The sequence below is a fragment of the Lampetra fluviatilis genome, chromosome 20 (genome assembly GCF_964198595.1).
Source record: "Lampetra fluviatilis chromosome 20, kcLamFluv1.1, whole genome shotgun sequence".
Classification (NCBI taxonomy): domain Eukaryota; kingdom Metazoa; phylum Chordata; class Hyperoartia; order Petromyzontiformes; family Petromyzontidae; genus Lampetra; species Lampetra fluviatilis.
In genome coordinates this window covers 11,034,595-11,058,221 of record NC_136294.1, presented here as the reverse complement: position 1 = coordinate 11,058,221, position 23,627 = coordinate 11,034,595, and the positions used below count along the sequence as shown (strand labels likewise).

The 23,627-nt window shown below is 44.7% G+C and overlaps 1 protein-coding gene across 1 annotated transcript; it reads right to left on the bottom strand.

Moving 5' to 3' along the window:
• Nucleotides 1–404: 404 nt before the first annotated feature.
• LOC144937959 (gamma-interferon-inducible lysosomal thiol reductase-like) lies at nt 405–17,753 on the bottom strand. The gene is made up of 7 exons (XM_078865608.1): nt 17,523–17,753; nt 13,794–13,955; nt 11,920–11,994; nt 10,189–10,284; nt 8,981–9,133; nt 4,876–4,944; nt 405–1,036 (listed from the first exon to the last, which is right to left on the bottom strand). The coding sequence occupies exons 1-7, from the start codon at nt 17,628–17,630 to the stop codon at nt 1,007–1,009; spliced, it is 693 nt and encodes a 230-aa protein (XP_078721734.1). The 5' UTR covers nt 17,631–17,753; the 3' UTR covers nt 405–1,006.
• Nucleotides 17,754–23,627: the final 5,874 nt, after the last annotated feature.

The following is a 23,627-nucleotide window of genomic DNA, read 5'->3' as shown; positions in this document are numbered from 1 at the left end:
AGCCTCCATGGGACTTTGCCACCTCGAGTGTTGATTTATTCCAAGTACTGATTTCCTCCCACGTTTCCTGATTTCCCCCTTCACTCAAAAATGAATTCGCTGAACATTACAAAGCAGGACCCTTCTCAAGGAGTCTTGACACATAGATGTTTGCTGCACAATGACCAAAAAGGCCATATTGCATCAGCACAAAGATTACATTTTCTATTCAAGCAGTGTGTGAGTGTTTTGCTAATTGTGTTTGTGAACCATTGCCAACGCAGAATCATCATTAAATGTTTAATTCCAAGGAAGATACTCCTAAAACGTAGTCATGAGATTCAGCGGCACATTCTTGCCATGCATGTCACTGCATTCACTTGTAAAATGAATCATGAACCAAAATATACACACATAGTCTCAAGTCATTCAACTCCGGTCATCTTTATTTAAAAGGTGCATAATTATTCAGGTGCCTTTTTTGAAGAGAGGACACCCATGTAACTATAGTTGTGTACAAACATGTTTAAATCAATTAGACGAGCAAAGCACACGGCCAATTCTTACAACAGATGTCGTAAGACCAATTATACCTACTTTGCAAAAAAAGTTCCATGTAATTCCGTGTATACATTTCCAAACAATGACAACAATTAAAGCTTTACCAACATATAACGTGACTGGCTGTAAGTAGCAACTGGTCTAAAGCCCAGTTTACTGTAACTTTAAACATAACATTAATTCTAAGCAATCATAGCAGAAATAACACAATAAAACATTCTCAATATGACACAATACCAAAAGTGCATTTAGGTATCTGTACATGATTTATTTATATTCACTTACTGTCCTTAACCCACTGTCCACCCCACCCCCACACAACTATCCCCCACAAAATTAATTTAAAAGTCAAATTTTGTTTTATCGCGTTCAAGTGTTTCATGTGCATTTTGAGTGAAGAGTAAATTTGGGTTATAAATGGTCCATGATGGGTGAATGTCCAAGGCTTGTGTTGAGAAGTAGGTCCTTATTTTCCGCAGGCTACTGGCAGTTCGCCCTGCGAGGGACAGACAAAGTCGTGTAGTTGGTGCATTGTTGACATCGTTTATTTTCGAGAGCCCTCTCCAAAATCAAACAGTTCCCAGCCACATTGGTGAAACAAACATGAGTCGTGAGTGCTGGACGGAGTACATTGGAAACGTGAATTTTCTAGAGACAAACAAAATATCCTTGTGAGTAAAAGTGAAACATGAAAATACCAAGTGTATCTTTACTCAGATGAGCAAGCAGCAGGTACTCATAACATCTGCCATATTAGTAAGATAAAGTAATGATGTTCTAACTCCATGCCAAACCAATTCGGTTGTTCTATGGAGATGTTGGTTCCTGTAATGTCAGAATGTATCTGCTGCCTCCTTAGCACTGCGAAGTGAAATGCGCTACTACCAATGCTATCGTGGGCATGGCGCCACTTTTAACTTGTAAGATAATACAAGCCACAATGTGGTGTCGTGGTATAAAGAGATTTGTACTCCTGATAATTGTTTTTTTTTACCCTTTTATCTGGCAACAAAACTGACACCTTTTTTGTTTGTTTTGTTGCCAGATAAAAGGGTAAAAAAAAACAATTATCATAATTTTTTACTGGCAAATGATGTTCCAATTGTGTAGATACTTGTACTCATGTCTGGGTCTGCACGACATTTTCGTGGCGCTATTGGTGACCATTAACTCATTGCAACTTGTTGTGAAACGGGTGTAAGCACAGGTGGCTGTCTGCATGCATGTTCAGGTGCCTCAATGGTGTGCCCAAGTGCTCGGACGTGGTCATCGTGACCTGACTAAACCACCCCAGCCTCCCTGTGTTTGTCCTTCCTTAAACGCGCGACCTTCCAGCCGCCACTGCCGGAGCTTGTCACGTGCGTCAGTGGAGGCACAGCGAACTTGTTTTGACATCATTTATCCGTTAAGGGCATTTGATTTTTCTTTGTTAGAGCAGCACTCAAAGAGAACCAGACTACAAAAGCTACGACTGCACAAACGTACAACGTGGCAGCCTGCTGTGTACAGTGTTTCATTCGGTTTGAACTGCTTCCTCCAGCATGTACCTAAAAACCACACCTGTGTATGTATATATGAACATGCGTTGTTAAAAGGGTTACACTTTTGAAAGGAATAAAAAATGTTGCTACCGAAGACTCAGGGTTTAAGAGACCTCTTTGAAATGTTATTGTATTTATATAAGGTGTGTAAAGTCACGGATAACCCCACAGATAATAGGATCCGTGATATTGTTCCCCCATATCGCAGATAAGAGAAGTTATCTTGTAATAAAATAATTGTCCCAGCTCTAATGCTTGAGCCTCATGGTCATCAAAATATATATTTTTTGCCTGATATAAAATTTTAAACGAAGTTATGTTCTTACCTTTTACAGCATTGTTATCCACATGTTAGGAGTAATAGGAAGAAATAGGACCGCGGATAATAGGAGTTGTTGTGGACCCTACAGCTGCCGCGGATAAATAGGAGTCACAGGGTTATGGAAAAGAGGCGTTGTCCTGTAACCGACTATATTTAAATTCTAATCGACTACGTTTTAGTGGTTAATTATTCACTTCTTCTTTACTTGGTTGTTAACTATTTCCGCATTTTCATGCATAGCGCACTGACGACGATTGCTTAAGGGCGCTTTATAAATTTAAATAATTATGATTATTAACAGACGTGATAATTTTTTCTAACTATTTAAAAAAAATCTTATTTGATTAGTCGCACAATTGAACTAATAAATGATCGCGTAATGAATAAGGTAAATAATCAGATAACCCAGCCTCACTTAAGAGTCATGGATTAACGTGAGCTATTTTGGCCAAACTGAGGCTATTTGGAAACTTATGGTTCAGTGAAAACGCCCTGGACTTAAACAGCCAAACTCAGGCAACTCAAATCTGGTGTGCATTGCTGAGTTGTTTAACTTTTCACGTTTCTCACTGGGTTTGAGCTATCAGCAGGCAGATACGTGTAATCCAATTCACCAGGCACATGTGACATTTTAGACTAACCAGAAATTGACAGCACAGGTCTTTATTCTGTTCATAACCTTTGATGGGGCTAAACTACACAATTGCTGGGCTGCACATTTGAGTAGTAATGTGTACATATACATGTACAGCCGTTTTGTAATCATCTGTTGGATGAAGACCTCCCTACGCCATGCGCGTTGTTGGGGTGTTATGGTACATACTTTACCTGCTGGTCAGTGTGGGCTGAAGGTGAGGATCATAGATATGGGAAGATAGAAGTACAGTACCGACGATGGACTTCAAGGCCCTGCCGTCTCCTGCCCACAACGTGGCTAAGTAGACCCTATGTCAACCTCTGCGTGCCATTGTGATTACCCATCCAAGCGCTATGCAGGATGATGCCTGCTTAGCTTCTGATATTTGACAATACAGAGTGCATTTCGCCATTTGTAGTCACATACCCCAGCTATAATGGCAGGTGGCACAGCCATCGACTCATAACCGAAGGGCTCATGTTACAATTCCAGTCTGGAATCGACTCAACCTAATATCCCCGAGGTGGCAAATCAAATGTACAACTGTGGTTATCGAGATAGTGACCACGGCCATGGGCACGTGTATTTTTAAATCCTTTATATTAAGTTCGCGTGCTTGCTTGCGTGCTTGCTTGCTTGCTTAGGACCGTGCAAATCTTTCGGTCGTTTTTTAACCCACTTCCCGTGATCCAATCGAGCTGACATTTTCCACACAGACTCATTGTGCCAGACAATTATTGTTCGTGAAATAAAATTCCCAAAATTTTACACTTTTTAGGCAAAAAAAAATTATTTTACATATATTCAAATAGAACGCATTCATGGCTTTGGCTGAACGTCAGAGTGTAAGAGCCCAGAGCGTAACCACTCCACAGGCCGTGGCGGAGTAGCGCAGTTGGTAGCGCCCTCGCTTCCCATGCCAAAGGTCGCGGGATCGATCCCCGCGTCCTCCACAGGCGAATATATTTTTTAATCCTTTATATTAAGTTCGCTGCCACGCATATAAAGGATTTATAGTGAAAAACTTTGTTTTTACGGGTTATACGTATTAAATCCTTTATATTAAGTTAACTTGCTTGCTTGCGTGCTTGCGTGCTTGCTTGCTTACGACCGTGCAAATCTTTCGGTCGTTTTTTAACCCACTTCCCGTGATCCAATCGAGCTGACATTTTGCACACAGACTCGTTGTGCGTGACAATTAATTTTCGTGAAAATTTTTTTCCAAAATTTTACACTGTTTAGGGAATTTTTAAAAAATATTTATTTACCAATTGCTTAATGGTGGCAGACATCTCAAGCCAGAGGACGAGAGGACTCTAGCCGCCACGCATATAAAGGATTTATAGTGAAAAACTTTGTTTTTACGGGTTAATTTTTTCCATGTTTGGCTCAGGGCAATCATTGGATGCGAGTGCTTCCCACCCCCAGTGCTCGAGATACTGTCTTGTTTGACACGCATGTAGGGATGCTGAGAAGCGAGCCCTAATTAATGAAGAACTTCACGCAATCATTCGCGGCATAACGAGCCACAGCTGGTGTTGTGGCTTGGTAATCAGGGCGTGGCTCGCTCTGATTGGCCGAGTGGAGCAGCCAATCAAATCGAATGGCTGGAACAGCCATCTGATTGGTCATCTTTTTGAAGCAGAGGCGGGCCCGGGATTTTCAAAGGGGTCAACGATCGATGGAGAAGTTGGGGAAGTGAGGGCCGGGAAAAATAAAGGGGCACCTGACAGTTATTTGGGGCCCTCTCCAATACAAGTCTACGCAGCGAATCAATAAAAGGGACCTACACCTGTATTGTAGCGTTTGCTTTCTGGAATGTCGAGTGTTCTTACCTTGTATGCACTGCAAACCATCGGAAGGAGTGCCTCCATTGCCTTGTTCTGGATATCCTCCGTGTGAGCCTACATAGGAGAATGGTTCACAACGATCATAGGGACAAGACAAGGAGATCCAATATCACTGAACACCTTTGGAAATGGTGATTGATTGCATCCAAGACAATGGTACAGGAATATCGATACATGGTGAACATATACATAAATTAATATTAACAGACGATTGAGATTTGCTAGAGGAAAAATGTCCAGTGTTGCAAGAAAGTGTTCATACATTGAATAATTCAGCAAAAAATGCAGGACTGAGGATCAATGTGGAAAAGACTAACACCATGGTGTTTGGAAGCCAACATTCAGAATGAAATTATGATAGGAAACCAAAAGATAGAGAATGTACAAAAATGTGTCTACTTGGGAAGCATATTGACCTGGGACAATGACTTTACGAAATACATAAGCGCTAGGATCGCAAAGGCAAGATGAGTCACAACAGGATTTAACAACATACACAGGAACAAGCGAATTAGCTACAAAACCAAGCTGAGAATCTTAAAAACATGCGGTTTCAGCACATCTTTGTATGCCTGCGAAACTTGGACACTTTAAAATCCTGTGACAGGGACAAAATACTGGCATTTGAAATGTACCGCTTTAGGAGGATACTGCATCTTAGTTGGGCACAAACAGTGACACGTAGGAGTAAGAGAAAGGTTGAACGTAACAGAGGACTTGATGCAAGTGGCAGTAAGTAGGAAAACGAGCTAGTTTGGGCCACGCACATGTAGGATGGATAACAACAGGAAAATAAAAACTGTAATGATGGGAATAATGGAGGGAAGTAGAAAACGTAGAAGGCCCTGTAGAAAATGGCTGGACGACATCAGAGATTGGTGCCAGAGAGATGTGGCATCGCCTCAGCGTGTTGGCACAGGATAGAGGGACGTGGAAACAAGTGACACAAATTGCAGTGGACACCTGCGGGTTTTCTGCCCATGGAGTTTGATGATGATGAGCCTACATGATAGAATGCACGTCCTGTTTATTCCAGCTCTAGTCAAGATCAACTGTCGTTCGATGGAGAGATTAAGAAACTGGTTCGGGACTGCCAACGGAAATGAGCGTTTCACCTCAAAGCTCAGTGATGCAGGAAGACACTTTAACATTGAGTTTAAGGAACAGTCTTGAGTACGTATTTTAAAATCTGCAGTTCCACTTTTCCAGTCAACCCAATAAGTATGCACCTTCCACCTTTGCCACGGAAGTAACCCAAAGTTAGATACTGTCGTAGAATTACTTGTGTCTGTTAAATGTGTAGTGACGTTAATGCTGTCACTATAGTGTTAAATTGTCATGGATAGACTGTCCCCCACCACGAGAATGTGGAATTTCCACCACCAGCTTAGAGTTATCAACAGAACTGAGCACACCGCTTTGCTAATTTCATCAAGGATCCCTTTTGACTATTTTCTTGTGATTATAATGCAATAGAGTTCACTCAGAGTTTAGCAAAATCAAGTTCAATGAAAAGATCTGTTTATATTTAAAATAGTTTGTGTATTCCTTCATGTCTGGGTTAAGACCATAAAAAGCATTCAACACTTGAGAACCTAATTTATTCTAGATTTGAAGTTTTCGTGACTGCAAGGATCCATACTCTTTGGTTCTTTTGGTAAAGTCACGTAGGCGAAAAAATAATAAAAATAATAAATAATAAAAAAGAAGGGGAAACATATTTTTATTAAATTTCTTATTTTATTGTATTATTTTTTCACCTACGTGACTTTACCAAAAAAAAACAAAGAGTATGGAACCTAATTTATCCATGAGTGACTGCTAAGCTTCAAGCTCAGGATCTCAACATTGCAGGCTCCGTGCTCTAATACGGCGATTATGAGACCCCTGACTCACTCGGTCAACTCTAACTGGCGAAGTGATAAAACAGCCCCAGTTTTATGAAATGCAATCTTAGCAAGTAACCCATTTTTACAGAAGCTGTACAAAACGGCCCATTAACAGAGCCTTTCCTACACGAAAGAAGAGGGATATTACTGTGTACAGTAATACACGATTGCTGATCTTTCACTAAATCAGAACTCGTGGTTTGATGAAATGTTGTATGTTGAACTTCTTTCACACCGTACGTAGCCAACTGTGCTAATCGGAGGTGCGGGGGAAGGACAACAAACTAAGCACAAAAAGCTATTTTAAACAACTGAGCTTTCAATCTTAGATTTTAAAGCACATAAGGTCCAGTGGCTTCCTAATATCGGAAGGAAGAACATTCCAGACGGCCGCAGAAGCGCATCCAAAAGCACGTGATGCAGTGACCGTCTTTGTAAACGGATGTCAATGCATGCCTGGCAGAAAGAACTCCTGCTAACGGCCCTGCCTTCGTCATGAACCCACTTGCTTATGTTTACGATTGTTTCTGATATCCTTAAAGCCCAGCTACTAGAAAGAAAAAAGTTTCAAAACAACATGATTCAAGAAACAGGGAAACATGTTGCCCCGAGTGGTTCTGCCTTTTATTTTCAGAAAGATGATCAAGAGACATTTCCCTTTTGTCAATCAGAAGAGACTCTGAGTCATCGATCACGTGCCTTTGCAGCTTAAAAACTTTTCCCGAACGATGTTTCTTGACAATATTTGAGGAAATACGTTTCTGTTAATTAGTTTCTAGCATGCTTCATTGCCATTACGTGCCACTTGCAGCTGCACAAACCTCCAACTGCGGCCATGTGTGGCAACTAGTAATGATGATGGTGGAGTTGGCCCGATGGTTGAATGGCTCATAATCGCCCATGTTCGAGCACTGAGTCAGTATGGATGAGTTCCTGAGTTAAAATATCGGTTAAGCCACCTGTGATTAAACCTGCGTATTCATTCTCAAGTGTCACGAGTTGATGGTCTCTCTCCCGGTTATTAGTGACTACAGAGCAAAACATAGAATTTCAACTATTTCATAAACATTTATATAAATCAGCTCAAGCTTCCTGTAATTCACTTGCCTACTGTGTGGCCACCCCCACTGCAAATCCATCCGCTCTCCCCACCGCCCCCTCTGAAAACCGATGCCGCTCCTCTGTGCAGCAACGTTGAGGCCCTGAGGCAGCCTCTCCCCCCACTCCTCCTCACCTTTCCTGACCCTTTTCTCCCGTTTCTCCATTCATGTTCTTTCCCTTTCCTCTTATTTCACATTGCAACTCTTCTCCTCTCTTGTCTGTCCCATTCAATTTTCTTTTTCCCATTCATTGTATCCTTGACTCCACTCCCCCTACCCGTGGTGTGCCACGGGTACAAAGTTGCGAGCCGTTATGATCGTTTCTCATTCATGGTCTGAAAACTACAAATTACAGTTGGACTGTCATGCAGTGGACGCTATTCTTAGGAGGTTACCCTGTAGGCGTCCACTGGCCCGTGGGTCGAGAGGCCTCTTAAAGTGACATCATAAGTACCATTGGAACCTCATTTGCCAGTAGCAAAATATGATAATTGGTTTTTTACCCTTTTATCTAGCAACAAAATTGACACCTTTCTTTTACAAGGAGTCATGTTTGCATTAACCACAATACCTGCAGTCAGAATGCAAACAAAAAACACAACTCTGATAATGTATGCACTGTCCTTGAAGTTGATTGGTCCACACCCGAGACAGCTTTCCTTATAACCTTTTTGTGTCATCTGGTCCAACACCATGTGAGACTAGGTTCTAAGGAAAGCTGTCTCGGGTGTGGACCAATCAACTTCAAGGACAGTGTATACATTATCAGAGTTATGTTTTTTGTTTGCATTCCGACTGCAGGTATTGTGGTCAATGCAAACATGACTCCTTGTAAAACAGGTGTCAGTTTTTTTGCCAGATAAAAGGGTAAAAAACCAATTATGACATCATAAGTAGTTATTCACATCGCCTACCGGAACGCTATCCACTGGCATGTTGTGATGTTGCACTTCTCGCCATGTGAAACCCAACCGTGAATTTCTTTGTCTCACGACGGTACTAATTTAATGTGATTTGGATCTAAGTTCAAAGGAACCTGATGATTATGGTGTTGATGGCAATTATAATGACGATGATGGCAAGTATGCAATAAGCACTCACCCCATTGAAGACGATCCAGGGGACGTATTTGTGAGGAGGGTTGAGGGCGTCTGTGAGCTGGGCGTTGCTGTGCATCAGCTGGTTGCCCAGAGTGCCATTAGCACACGTCTCAACCTGTTGCCAGTTCAGCGTTGGGGCCAACAAGGCCGCACACTAAGAGAGAGACACACACGGAGATGGCTTTTACAAATGTAAAAGAAAGTAATGGATCTACAGATGTTTTTTTTTTATGCAACAAGACACGAGCCCGACATATCACGCCGAAAAGTACAATTATGTGTATACCTCTTCTTGGTTCTTTCGGCAAAGTCACGTAGAATGGAAATAATAAAATAATAAAAATAAAACATAATTAAATAATTCTCACGACGTTTCGGCCAAAACGCAAGCAGCCGTCCTCAGGCGAAGAACAGGTCTGTCGAGAAGACAGAGTCTGAATGAAACACTCCAGGCTTGGAGCGTCTATTTAAGCTGGGTTGGAGGGAGAAGAGAGCCCAGCTTAAATAGACGCTCCAAGCCTGGAGTGTTTCATTCAGACTCTGTCTTCTCGACAGACCTGTTCTTCACCTGAGGACGGCTGCTTGTGTTGTGGCCGAAACGTCGTGATAATTATTTTATTATGTTTTCTTTTTATTATTTTATTATTTCCATTCTACGTGACTTTACCGAAAGAACCAAGAAGATAAATCCCTGCAGTCACAAAAGCTTTAAATCGAAATTTATGTGTATACCGTATACAGTATTTGAAAGTTGATGACAAGTGGTGGAGACCAAATGTGAACATGATATTAACATCAGATATAAATGTTGTAATAAATTGGCAGTAACACTTAAAACACCGTTTCAATCAAGTGGGAAGACGGAAGAGAGCAATGGGGTCCAGAGTTAAAACTTCTGTGCAGCAAGTCATCTGCAAGGAGACGCAAGTTGACTGGTGAGCGAAAGATTAAGTAGCATCAGCAGGTTGACAGATGGGTACAAAGGGCAATCACCAAATTACGACTGGTACAAAAGGCAAAGGGAGGTAACAGCAACTGTGAGATACAGTGAGGCAATGGAGAGCGACGGGGCTGTATCATCAGTGAGGTTAAAAAGCTATTATTTGGATTCTACCAATAGGGTTTCATATTTCCTTGTGTCTCCATTACAAGCGGTCACCACCATGGCTCGGCTGAGAGTGGAGTGCATCAGGCTTTCTAGTGCCTCACCTGGGATGCAGCTGAGACGGGGTCTTCTGCTGCCTCCATGCAGTAGATGATGGGCACATGATCGGCATTGTTCGGCAAGTAGTGGATCAGGCAAGCCTGCACAGTGCACCACACGTTATATAATAACAGGATCTCAGAATATTGGGATGCACAACTGCTTTTGCAAAAATAAATCGAGCCCCCCCCCCCATTAAACACTAAAGTGTGTTTCTCTTTTCATGCTATGGAAATGTAATTTGCATGCATAAAAGTGATATAATACAATTTTTGTATACCCTGGATGAGACGCGTCACATTAAGTGAGAAACCGAATTTAGATGAGTTTTTTTTCGCTGCACTGTAGTTGGTAATTTGACAGAGACTATAAAACGACACAATTTAAGAACCTGATTCAATGACTGCCCAAATATGAACCCAGGATCACTAAACGTGCCGGCTCAGTGCTATGAGACAGATATTATCACCCCCACGTTTGTATTCCAAGTATAGATTGACATTCTTCATTGATTTACCACTTGATTTATGTGCGTGCACCATGTGCAATCAAAGTGCAAAGTTTACAATCCAAATCGTTCAAATAAGTGATTAAGCGTGTAGTGTAGCCACACTTATTTTGGCTCAAAGTCAGCATTTCTACAAACTTGGAACTTTGCGAGTCCTCACGCCATGGCAGGTGCCTACTGATTTTTTTTTTAATTCATCCTCTTTCATTTCCGCGTGACTTCTCTGAAAACCAACCCTTAGTAGTACTGTGTGGCTCAGACTAATTTTGTGAAACCACCTTGCGTGCTTTTTTGGAACACGGCCAACTTTGGGGTGACGCCATTGTTTTGAGGGTACAAAACCAACATCAAATATTTCCCCGAGTTTCTTGTGATAACCATACAAGGAATACATTATTATTGTTAACCCGTCCGTGTTCCAGCGATGCAGCCCACGCACACAATTTGCACGACTTGAAATTCCGCGGTCTTTTGCGTCATAAGAGCCGGTTTGCCGGTCTTCTGCCGCTGCACATGAAGTCTGCTCAATCGTTGGCGTTGTAGCCCCACGGGGTGTGGTGGCTGTTGGTGTCGCCAACGCGGATCGGTTTGGCGGCGGTAGCGGTGGGCACGGTCATTCTACGCACGGGCCTTTACGGCTATGTAGCGGGGTGAGTTGTCGGGCACGACCTCGTACCGAGTCCTGCAGGTCGGTCTTCGTGTACGGTGTGAGGACGGGGACTTCCAGACGCGAGGGTCTGACCCGTTTCTGTTCGATCCGGATGATGGGTTTCTTTCAGCGCCAGGACGTCGGAGTCTCTTTTAAACCCTGGGACCTTGGCGATTCAATCTCATTTAGCGCCAGAGATGCCCTCGGTGTTCAGCCGCGTTATTCGCAGCGACGGGCGGACATTCAGATTTCTTTGGCCTTGGGAAGAAGGGGCCGTTTGTACGATTGCTCACCACACCGGGATACCTTTGCCGGGCATTCGGCTGCTGATTTAATGAAATTCGTTTTGCTTTCACATGTAGAAGGGAATATAATATTGTTGCTGTTTAATGTCGTGGTGATGACGATGCGGTTGTACGAGATATAATAAGAAATACCTCCAATGAATGAAGGTGTGCGGGTTGGAGATTTCAAATGTAACCTCTCTGGATAGCGGGAACTAATAAATTAAGAAATGACTCAACGCGCAAATAAAACAATGAATTAACGAATCGGGTGTGTATTCATGCACGCACTCACCTGCAGCAGATTCCCAATGCATTCTTGGGGGCCGTGCTGACACGTGAACACCCACTGATCCCCGTCGTGTTTCTCCTGCAAACAGTGAAGACAAATTTGCATGAGCTACTGAACCCTATGACGGAGTTCGTCGTTACCCCAAGTCCCCCCTTTAAATGCAGGCGTTACTGGGATCCCTCTCGCATGTTAACACATTAAAAGTCAAGTGTCGGCAAACCCAAATAAACAATGGGCGATGCTCATCTCCAGTCATGGACCTGTGCCAGTGGTGGGAATTCCACATTCCTATAGCAGGAGTTTATCAAGGGAACTCACTATTAGCTTCCCACAAGGCAGAAGTCATGATTATAAATCAACTAAACGTGTCTCCCTGATTAAAAATTAGCAGCGGGGACTTTGCTTGTAATTTGGTGAGCAAGTGCTGCGGATTCCTCATTTCATATGGCAAGGAATGGTTTATCCGTCGGACAACCACGATTGATTTCCCAAAGGGACGGTGGGACCTGAACTCACTTCCTTATGATTGTGAGTCGAGCGCTTTGCCACAGTACTGCCTGGCCAGAGGTATGTGCGCACACACACAAGCATACGCACAAATGTGTCTCTATATATTTATCGGTGAGTGTCTGCACCATATCATAGGCACGTTTTTAGTGGGCACTTGTGCACATGGGTGCAATCAGACCAAGATATTTGCATGAATCTCAGAGAACAATACAGCACAACTGGGAACACCTACGGCCATGCATTATGTTGGCGATGCTGTTGCTGTTCCATTGGCAGTGGTGTGCAAGCATGAATAACAAAATAACTCAACTATACAACTGTAAACAATTTTTTGTATTTTACCAGGTAAGGCTAACTGAGCTATGTAGCTCTTTTTCAGAAGCGACATGGCCACAAATAAGAGCTCAACGAAGTGGCTTGTCATGTAGAAATGTTTAGGAGCTAACTACTCTAAATGTACGTTGATTCTAAATGTGAAGGGGAAAAAATCGGAGGACCCGGAGAATAATCGACGCGACTACGGGGAAAGAGACACGCAAACTCCAAATATACAGCAGGCGTCGGGGTCTGGATCGAACCCACGACCTCCTCCATATCAGGCGAGGGAGTAAAAATCTCGCCACCATCAATAGAAAATATACATCATAGGCTCAGGAAATGGCTCTTCTTCATAGCACATTGAAAAATATTGTTACATGTTCTGAATGCGGGCCATTGCCCAAAACGTCACCAATTATATACTTTAAAATTGTACTTTTGAAGCCACGGTGTTATTGACGAATGTGTTGAGTTTTTTTTCAGTCATTTACCGTATCAATGACGAAGCAAAACCTGAACCGATACTGCCACGAACCGATACTTGCCGTTTTTATCACTACCTACAAAATCATGATTGTAACGGAGATATGGGGCCGTCCATAAATGACGTCACGCGATTTTGGACGATTTTTAACCGCCCCCCCTCGTCATACAGCGTCACAAAAAGTCAGACCCCCCCCCTCAAATATGACGTCACAAAGCTTTGCCCCCCCCCCCCCCCAAAAAAAAACATTTCCATTTTGAAAATAAAACATGTTTCAAATCGCTTTAAACTATTGTCATTGTAGTCCGTATTTAATGTGGCGCTGCACTCTGATGTTGTAGGAGAAAACGTTTATTAAAAAGTCTATTTAATTAAGTAGAACGTGTTGTCTATATTTATTTAAAATTGCGCATTTTGATGTGACGTCACATTTCTCACCCCCCCCCTCGTCACACATCGTCACAAATGTCTGACCCCCCCCCCCCCTAGGTGCGTGACGTCATTTATGGACGGCCCCTAACGTGCGTGTCTGTGCGGTGTGCGCGCGCGCGTGTTTCTCTCATACCTGGGCATTGCCGTACGGCACCAGGGTGACGTTCATGATGTCCCCCAGGAGGAGCCACGTGCCGTAGAGCTGCCCCGTGGTGAACGCGCGACACCCGGGACACAGGGACTCCGCGTACAGCTCAAGTCTCACCGCCTCCGCACCGCCGCATGCACGGCCATCCTGTCGCAGGGCAACAGCCACCAACAAAGAGAGAGATTCCTCCCCGCCCCCGCCCCCCCCGGGTATGGCCTTGAACAGACTGTTGGGGGCAGGTGCTGTTTTTAGCGAGCACCTATGGCGCGCGAGGAGGTGGTGTGGGCAGTAGTCACCAAGCCCGGCCGACTTTGTCCCCCACCCCCCCACACTGCAATGCTGATGTTTACAAAGCACACCAGGTGCTGTACTCATTTAAGGCTGCGTCGACCTAGGAGAAGGCCGCCCCGCCCAGGACCGGCTCAAATATTCGCCACCGTTATTGGCCCCGAGCGGCAATCCAACACGATCACCGTCGCCGTCATCATTAGCATCAATAGCATCACCAACACGAGCAGTGACACACCCACGTATGTTCTGTCCCAGGTCGCCATGACCGCCACCATCAACCACCATGTCCTCATTAACTACATCGTCATCAGCATCAGCCTCATCGGCATCAACATGAATGCACTCGTAAATACAGTAAAGGTAAAAGCGCAGCCGTCGAATTGCTTGCTCACGCCGCTGCCGGCAGATGGGCCCGCACACCAGGGAGTTCTCTGGGGTGTTCAGTCTCCTCTTTCTTCCACACCGTTGGAAGAGGTGGGCTTAACCCGCAGTTTACCCCATAACACAGGACCTGCCCATTGACGGTGGATAACCCACCGATTTTGCTGGGTGGACAGAGGCGGGCGTGTGGATTTCAGAACCAAACTCATAACCGCTCATAAGTAGCGGCGCCTATACAAGGTATATTCTAAAAAAAGAGACCGTTTAATGTAACTCACACCTGCTTAATAGTGTATATACTACTAATAATAGAGGAATACATTGACCCGCAAAGCATTGCTGAGTAAAGATTCGAATACAAAGGAACCGCTGTGTCGAATGTTTTGTCAGACTTTGTTTAGTATGGTTTTACATGTGGTCAGCATCTGGAATTCCCAGAGACAACCAACAGAAATAGCAGGTCAGAAGCCTACTTGCTCTACTGCCTCATATAGCCACCTTTCTATTTAGATAACGAACGCAACATCATCAGGAGACTCACGGCCCCATCTCTGCGTGATCCACCAACCTTGCTTCCTCGTCACTGGATTAGAGACAGGCGCTACCACGGTTGGGAATTTAAGGCCGACCAAGCAACATCGTTAAGTTAAAGACGTTGATTAAACCATGACATGATGAACATTATGAACATTTGTAATCATTTGTTTTTCTGACCAATTAATGATTATCAGTGACCAGACTGAGACAGAGTGGCTCAGAGCCTATTCTGTGTTGGGAGCCCGGAGATTGTATTCAAGACTTTTCAGCTGCTGCATCGATAACTTATTTTTTTTTTACCGGGTAAGGCCCACTGAGCTACGTAGTTATTTCTCAAAAGCGACCTGGCCACAAAATTATAGTTCAACGAAGTGGCTTATCAAGTGGAAATCTGTAGCAGCCAAATACTAAACGCGGGTTTATTCTAAATGTGGAGGGAAACAATGGAGGACGCGGAGAAAAATCAACGCTACCATGGGGCGAGAGAAACGCAAATTCCCAATACACAACTGGCGTCAGGGTCGGGATTGAACCCACGACTTCCTGCATACCAGGCGAGGTCGTGGACATCTCGCCACCGCGGGACCCCCACTCTGATACCACAAACATGAGCATCCGTCACCCGAGCCACCTATCCCCCTCAATGTAGCGTTGTATCGTACTCAAAGTTACTGCAATACCTAGGAGGGGTCCGCGTACCCCAGGGGGTATTATGACAATTCAGATACCGTGATCCATCACCCCTGATTAATCCAGGCTTTCAGCTGCCCCCGATTAAACCAGGGTATTTGTGTGTGAAGGTCTCAGCCTGGGTCATCGGTGACTTGCTCCAAGACCCATCGGCTTAAGAAGAGACATGGGCGCAAGTGTTGTGGTTATCTAGAACGACTCCCTAAACGTTTAGAGACATCACAAGAGACACCCACACACGTTTGGCTACAAAAATCGTGGCATTTTTGATGCCGTGTGTTTTGTTTCTCCCTTCATTCAACAAGGTGACAAAACTCTGACCAGATTACGCTTTAAATACACAGCATTGCACGAGCAGCAGGCTCAGTACTGAGTCTGTCAACTTCTTATTTCGCATGGCTGATGTAGCTGCAGAGCTACAACTACAATCTCACATTCAGGTCAAGTCAGATAACCGCGTGAGGAGTCGCGGAGTGTATCGTCATCGCTGTGATGTCTCCTTTGTATTTGTGGATCGGGGATTGCGTCTTTATACGTTGTGCGGTCTGTTCTGGATGACCACAGTCGCACACTGAATAGTTTTTTACTGAGTCATTAGCCAATATTCACGTATATTTACTATGAATATGGTACAGCAGTTCAGTTTAACATGGCTTGTATGCCAAAAAGTCAAGCATTCCCTTGCTGGTCTCTCATTCGGAAGCAGTAATTTCGTTACATCCTACGAGCTTACACTGCACGAGTTTCACAAAGAAAACCAAAGTGAAACAAATGTTAAACAGAGTGTGTCAGTACTTGTGTAAAGACTGTCAGTAAGTCTCGAGGTGGAGCCAGGGTGTCAGCGAGGCTGGATGCAAACCCAAGGGTGCCAGCCAGTCTGGAGGGTCTTGGTTGGGAAATTCCCCAGTGTCCAAAAGAGACAGCTGGGGAAATTCCCCCGGAGAATCCACGAGGATAAAAGCAGGGCAAGATGGGATGTTCGGGGACTGCGGAGAGGGACTTGGGCCATCGTCGCTGTCTTCACGTCGTCGCTGTCTTAAAGTCAGCGCGGTCTGCTCGGTCATACGATCTCTACGTCGGCATGATCTCGTGACGACGGGGCCCTAAGCTACGTTGCGTGAAATAAAAGAAACCTCGAAAGTTCGAGTCCGGAGCCATGACAACTTGTGTCAGGAGTGGGGTGAATGCATGCAAGTGTGGCAAGGGTAATTCGCGATCGCATTCGCGAATAACAGATCACCATGCATCCGTAACCCAACCAAAAGCCACATGGGAACCATTCTCTGAGTAGGAAACCCCCACGTAGTTGAGAAAACCGGATTCTCAGGTGTAGCGAGTTGGTCGTCTCAGCCCGGTCACATGTGGCTGCCCACACACACACACGCCTATCACATTGTACATCGGCTCTGTCACTTCTATTCTATTGATGCTTGCTGACTACAGTACGAAGTGGCAAGGGATAAGGGATGGGGGTCAGGCGGTGACCAGGGTGGAGGAGAGCGAGGTGGCGGTTGCGGCGGTGGAGGCATCAAGGGCGTGAGGTGGTGCTGGTGGGGGTAGCGGGAGAGAGAAGGGAAAAGGCGGAGTAGAGAAAAGAGGAGCTGAGGGCAATGCGAAAAGAGGACAGCGAGGGGAGAGAGTAGCATGTGGAGATGGCGTTTGATGCCTTCACAGTATCTTGAGCGACAAGGGATTTGCTGTTGTTGTTGTTACGGATTACACATCCGACAATGAACACCCATGTGATCGGGCACGTGGAGCACGGTATTTTATATATACATACAATCATGAGACAACACAAAGCAAAAGAGATACCTTGCGATAAGGAGAGGCGTCACAAGGTTTTGCTTTCGGATGACCATGCGCATTGTTTGCCAGCAGAAGTCCCACCACTAGACCGACAAGCACTCCCCATGACATCATCCTGAGCTTCAAACTTTGTCGCTGGTCTAAAAAAAATGCGAAAGTTTTATATTCAGCTGCCAACTTTACTTTTGCTAGTTTTACAACAACAACAAACAATCGGTGCTTCTTCAACCACGGATTTTCAGCCACTGAGTTGCTGCTGCCGCCGCTGCCGGTTTATATACAGGTGGGCCAAATGACGTAGCAGAGGGGGAAAGATCGTGGCGAATGATTCACATCGCATTGTCAATGCTTTTTGCGTTACGTAATGCGTCCAACGGAATGCCAGGGCACAAAGGGCAAGCCAGTCTTGGTAATGAGCTTCAGTGCTTGATGCCAGCCAACAAAAGCGTTGGGCATGAACTGTCTGACGGAAGAAAAAACAAAACGCTTTGACATTTGTAAAGTTATACCACGCGTCGAAAATGTGAATAAAAAATATCTTCAAGGAAAAGTTGTAAAAATAATTGTCAAATCAAGTGTTCGTCAAAGTCAGATGTTGAAGCCCCCCCCCCACCCCTTACTCAAATGAACACCAATATTATGATTATTGTTTTTCTCTGAGTGCGCTGATTTAAGCAGCACAGCCTCACCGAGTCCTGCCAAGTTTTCGGAACAGGGTGCGACGCTGCCACGTGGACATTTGCAGATAGTTTCCTTTTAGCATTGGGATGTTTGGTATAAAGTCAACATTACCAAGACAGGGCCCATTCTGTCCACATAACAAAAGTAGTACTTATTTAATCAACCCCAGCGGGATTGTGGGTAGAATTAACCCCCATTCTGGATTTGAACTCACAACCTTCTGATTGTGCCACAGAACATGCATTCCCGTTTGCAGTACAGAACATGCAACTACATACATATCGTATGTACATGTTTATCTTTGCATGTCCTTTGTACAATTGCATTTCTGGTGGTTGCGCACGCCTACGATCCAGCACTGTGGAGGCCAGGGATGGTGGATCACACGAATGTTGTGAAATTCCCTTCCGGTGGACGTTGAGGAGGTGCCATGCCCTGGATCGCCAGGAGCAGGGGGTACAGCAAATATGGACTCCACACGTTTCGTCTGTACGGGATAGAGCGTTGCCCCGTCGCACTTGTAGGTTTTCGTCGGGTGCTCCGGTTTCCCCCTATATATTAACGCATTAACTGGACAATGAACACCTTGACATATAGAGGATCGCAGAGCTTTGGTGGAATTTGGCACCAGCTCACCACCTCTCTACTGCTTTTCCTCTTGCATGTGGTCCATCCTCACGTCTCTCGAGTCGTTCTTCTCTCTTCAGGAGTGAGCAAATACTGCTCACTGCAGACGTAGAGTCCTTTGTAAAGCCAGCGCGTCAAATATAACCTCCAATTAACTATCGAACTCAGGTTACCGGGTTCATCCCGCAATGCACTGGATCCCAATGTATTAATATCTCAGAGGTGGCCGTGTAGCTTGATGGGATAACCCTACGCCTTCGCAAAGAAGGTGGCGAGATGTTAACTCCCTCGCCTGGTATGCATGAGGTAATGGGTTCGATCCCGATCCCGACCCTGACACGGTGAACATAAATTCCCCATACCTCTGTTTTTAACGCTATTCTGGACTGAGAGATCGGTATCGGGGCATCGGGGCTTTCCACCCATCCGAATGCCATATCCTACAGGGCCACCCAGCCGGACAATATAAATACTGCAGTTGGACGAGATCGTCTTAACATATCAATTCGTTCAGTTTTGTTCTTTATTCGTAGCCAGTCGATAGTAGATAATGGAGTCAAGAAATATGCAGCTTGGTGTACACGTGTGTGTACAAAAACGCATGTACAGCCTCTTCGGCAATCCACTGCTGGATGAAGGAAACTCTACGCGCTGTCGGTCTTGGGTATTGTTTGACCATACTTCACTACCTGGTCAATGCCGATTGATCAAGGCGGGGAGCATTGACGTAAGTTCAGTACAACAATCTTTGAAGAGTGCGGTAAAGATCAAGGGAGCAGCATGGCGATGTCTCACTCACTCCACTAGAGGGCGCGTGAGGGTATTTAGTCGATTCTTCCACGTTGGCCGGACGACTTTTAAACGGTGAAAAGTGTGGGGAGTACCCACGGGTTACCCCACCAAACACAACCTGCCGATCGACTAACTGTGATTATACCCACAACAACCGCCATTCGCCATTAAGTGGCGGTGACGTCACCACGACGCTTGTGCCAGGCCATGTGTACCTTGAGGCCACGTGAAGTGTCGAACGCCCGCTGGCAGGAGGTCACGGGGCAGACCCAGGTGCCACGGGTCGACTGACTGTGATTGTACCTACACATATATATACATACACCACTCGGTGAGCAGAGGCTGGGGAATTTTAGAAACATTCATCATTGTTTCAACTGCCAGGCTGGAAGATCGATCGTGCGACCTTTAGTTTGGCAATTCCCGTGTGCACTGACCATTGCACCACTGTGGCCGCGCGTGGTGTTAGCGTCACATTCGCCCCCTGCCAGTGTACGCGCAGGGCAGATAACTAACTTGATATCGGGTTCCACGTGATGTACAAAAAGGCTTTGTGACCTTGGGTAATAGACTCATTTTTTTGTAATGATTCATCCAAACAAACAACAGCCCGTGACTCCGGGACCCATGGCCCTGTCCCAAGTGTGAGTCAATGCACGCGCATTGAGAACCACGAAAGCGTTTCTGCTCAGTCTGCAACGTCATGGGCAAGGGTCGACAAACCCGTGATTACCAGAGCCACGTGCAACTCTTTATAGTCCATGGACCCAGGCCCAAAACAATTAACTTATTCTAATAGGGGTTTTCCCCTTTTTTCTGGCAACAAAACTGACACATTTTGCAAAGAATCATGCTTACATTAACCACAATACTTGCAGTCAAATGCAAACAAAAAACAATACTCGGATAATTTATGCATTGTCCTTAAAACTGATTGGTCCACACCAGTAACAGCTTTCTTTAGAGCCTAGTCTCATATGGTGTTCGACCAGATGACGCCAAAAGGCGCACAGTTCTAAGACAATGCACTATCAGAGTAATGAGAGCTCGGGGTCAGAAGCTGCATCATGGGACCTCCTTGATGTAACTTATTGGTACCACCTGAGTTGGCAAAGTCTAGTAATGATATTTGTCATCCTCCATGTGTGTGGGACATATTCTGATATGATAACCTTTGCGGAGTGGCAACTTAGTTATATTTAGTTTAACACGTAGGCTTTCGCGACCAATATTATTCACAATCAACGTTTTTGGGTTTAGATCGCATTATTTATAAATGTGTCGTAACCCTCCACCACCCGACACGGCCAATCAGTAAAAAAAAGTGTTACGTTGACAAAAGACAAAGAGTTCACTGCTTTAGCCCACCGGTGTGTTGAAGCGTGAAACCACAACAATTTACAATTTGAGTACGACGTTTCGCTGGTTATTGCATCCAGCATCATCGGTCAATTCGCCCGATGAGACACAGCAGAGCCTCACCATTCTGGCGAATTGCCCAATGATGCTGGATGCAATTACCAGCGAAACGTCGTACTCAAATTGTAAATTGTTGTGGTTTCACGCTTCAACACACCGGTGGGCTAAAGCAGTGAACTATTTGTCTTTTGTCAACGTGACACTTTTTTTACTGATTGGCCGTGTCGGGTGGTGGAGGGTTACGACACATTTATAAATAACGCGATCTAAACCCAAAAACGTTGATTATGAATTAGTTATAGTTACCATGACTGTTATACCCATAACCTCTGACAGGCGTACGGAACGATGAATTGGGCATTATTACTGGAAAACTACCTAGAACAAAGCCAGTTAGGTCACAAACTGGTCTTTATTGGTGTAAATACACAATGAAAAGACAGGAAAATAAGAAATACCTTAGTGAGGTAAGGAACTACTTGAATATTATTAATATTGACATTCGCATATACTTAGTCAATGATACATGTAATCCCATATATATCATTAGTGATGGGTATATGTGAAGAAGGTGACATTATTGTTATCAAGCTCTGTGTGTACTTAAATGAGGATAACCAAGTCCAGAATCACCACACTGTGCATCAATGTATACTACTACTACCACAGTAATACCATCAGAATTACCACCCTGTGTCACTCATCAAACTGCTCGTCTATCTCGTCATCTGACTCCCGAGGTCAAAGTCAGGTTCTGGATCATCCTGCAGTTTCTGGTTACTGCAGGTCTGTAACCTGCACGTGTCTGTGCCTGGCAGTCCATTTGACAGGCACGTGCAGCTTGGCATTTTGCATGAACGCACACACTTGCATGCTAGCAGTTCCAAGACCACATCTGGTGCGGGTGGGGAGCGCATCCAGTAAATGGCCAGCTTGCCATCATCGTCTGTCCATCCATACTCAGTTGGGCTTGGCATCACAGGGTTAGCCTGCAGACATCACTTCCAGATTGCTGCCTGATAGTTGGCTCGTGTTGATCATGCATGAAGAGACAGTGTCTACATGGTGGCAGCTGGCTGGACTCGACTTCTCCCCTTTTGGTGCAGAAGAGTTGGTAGCACGGTTCGTTCACCTCGCCAGTGCTGCTGTTAGCAACATACATGCGACAGGTGAACTGCTCGATTTACTGGAACAGCTCATCACTCACATTCCATGACTGCCCCAGTCGACTAAAAGTCTCTTGGCAGGAAATGATTAGGTTGGATGTCTTTGTATTGACGGGCTGGATGTCCTTCTCGCTCAGTCACCGATGCTGCGACATACTAGGCAAGTCACCGATGCTGCGGCATACTAAGCTCGTGCATTGACATGCTAATCTCTCACAATACAATAGCCACTTCCACAGCCTCAGGGAGCCCATCTCTAGCCCCGCCCTCTTACCCTGAGGCTGCACCCATCTCAGGCCGACATAAGGCCTTGTTTCAGTAGCTTTCTCTCTCTCACCTGAAGACGGTCGCTTGGGTTGCGATCGAGACGTCGTGATCTATACGTTTTCTATCTACGTGACTTTACCGAAGGAACCAAAGAGTATATATTGAGGCGTTTTTGTTGTTGACCGAATTTGAAAAAAATACCTCTTCTCGTTATTTCGGTTGCCGATCCCTGGTCCATGTTCTAAGTGTGGGCGAATGCACAGCCCCTTGGTCAATCCGCTGCTGGGTTTAAGGTCCTCCCGACGCCACAGCGCTCATGAGGGTTTGTTTGACCGAATTCCACGCTGGTGAGCGTGCGGGTTGGCGAAGGTGGATATGGGTCAGGACTGAGGACTTGTTCAGATCTCTAAAGGCACTCATGTCAACTCTAGCCGGACGTTGAACTCAGGTCACTGGGTTCATACTGCAATGTCCTGGATCCGAATGTATTTATGTTTCAGAGGTGGCTGGGTGGCTCAATTGGATAACCCTATGGTTATTGTAATCATAATGATGATACTATACGTATCCAAAAAAGCATTACTGAGTCTTAAGACCCGTTGGTATAGAAGGTAGCCCTCTAGAGAATGTTTGGTTTTACATTTGGTCAAAATCTGGCGGGTATACCCACATTGTGCAATGCCACACGCGGCATTCAGTTACCGAAAATGTAACAAAAAACCCGATGGACATCTGTGAAAAAGAGCTTTATAGATCATCAGATTCCTGCAGTAGAAATACATTTCTGATTCTGTACGGGCATGGTTTGATCCCAGCGTCCCTTGCTCAATTCTCGTACTCACTGGCGGTTGTCGCACACGTGGTGATTGATGCATGGCTCTGCAAGACTTCCACATGGACACTTTGTCTCACAACGCGATTGCCAATACGGTTCAGAACAAAATCCAAATATTGGTAATAGAGATTTTTTTTGGATTAGAACACGTAAATATGAATTTTGACTTAAAACTTTCGTGACTGCAGAAATTCATATTCTTGGTTCTTTCGGTAAAGTCACCTAAATAGAAAAAAATACATATTAAAAAGCTAAAATCTATAAAAATAATTATCTTAATTTTATTTGATAATTTTTTATTTTATTTGCAACATTTTCTTAAGT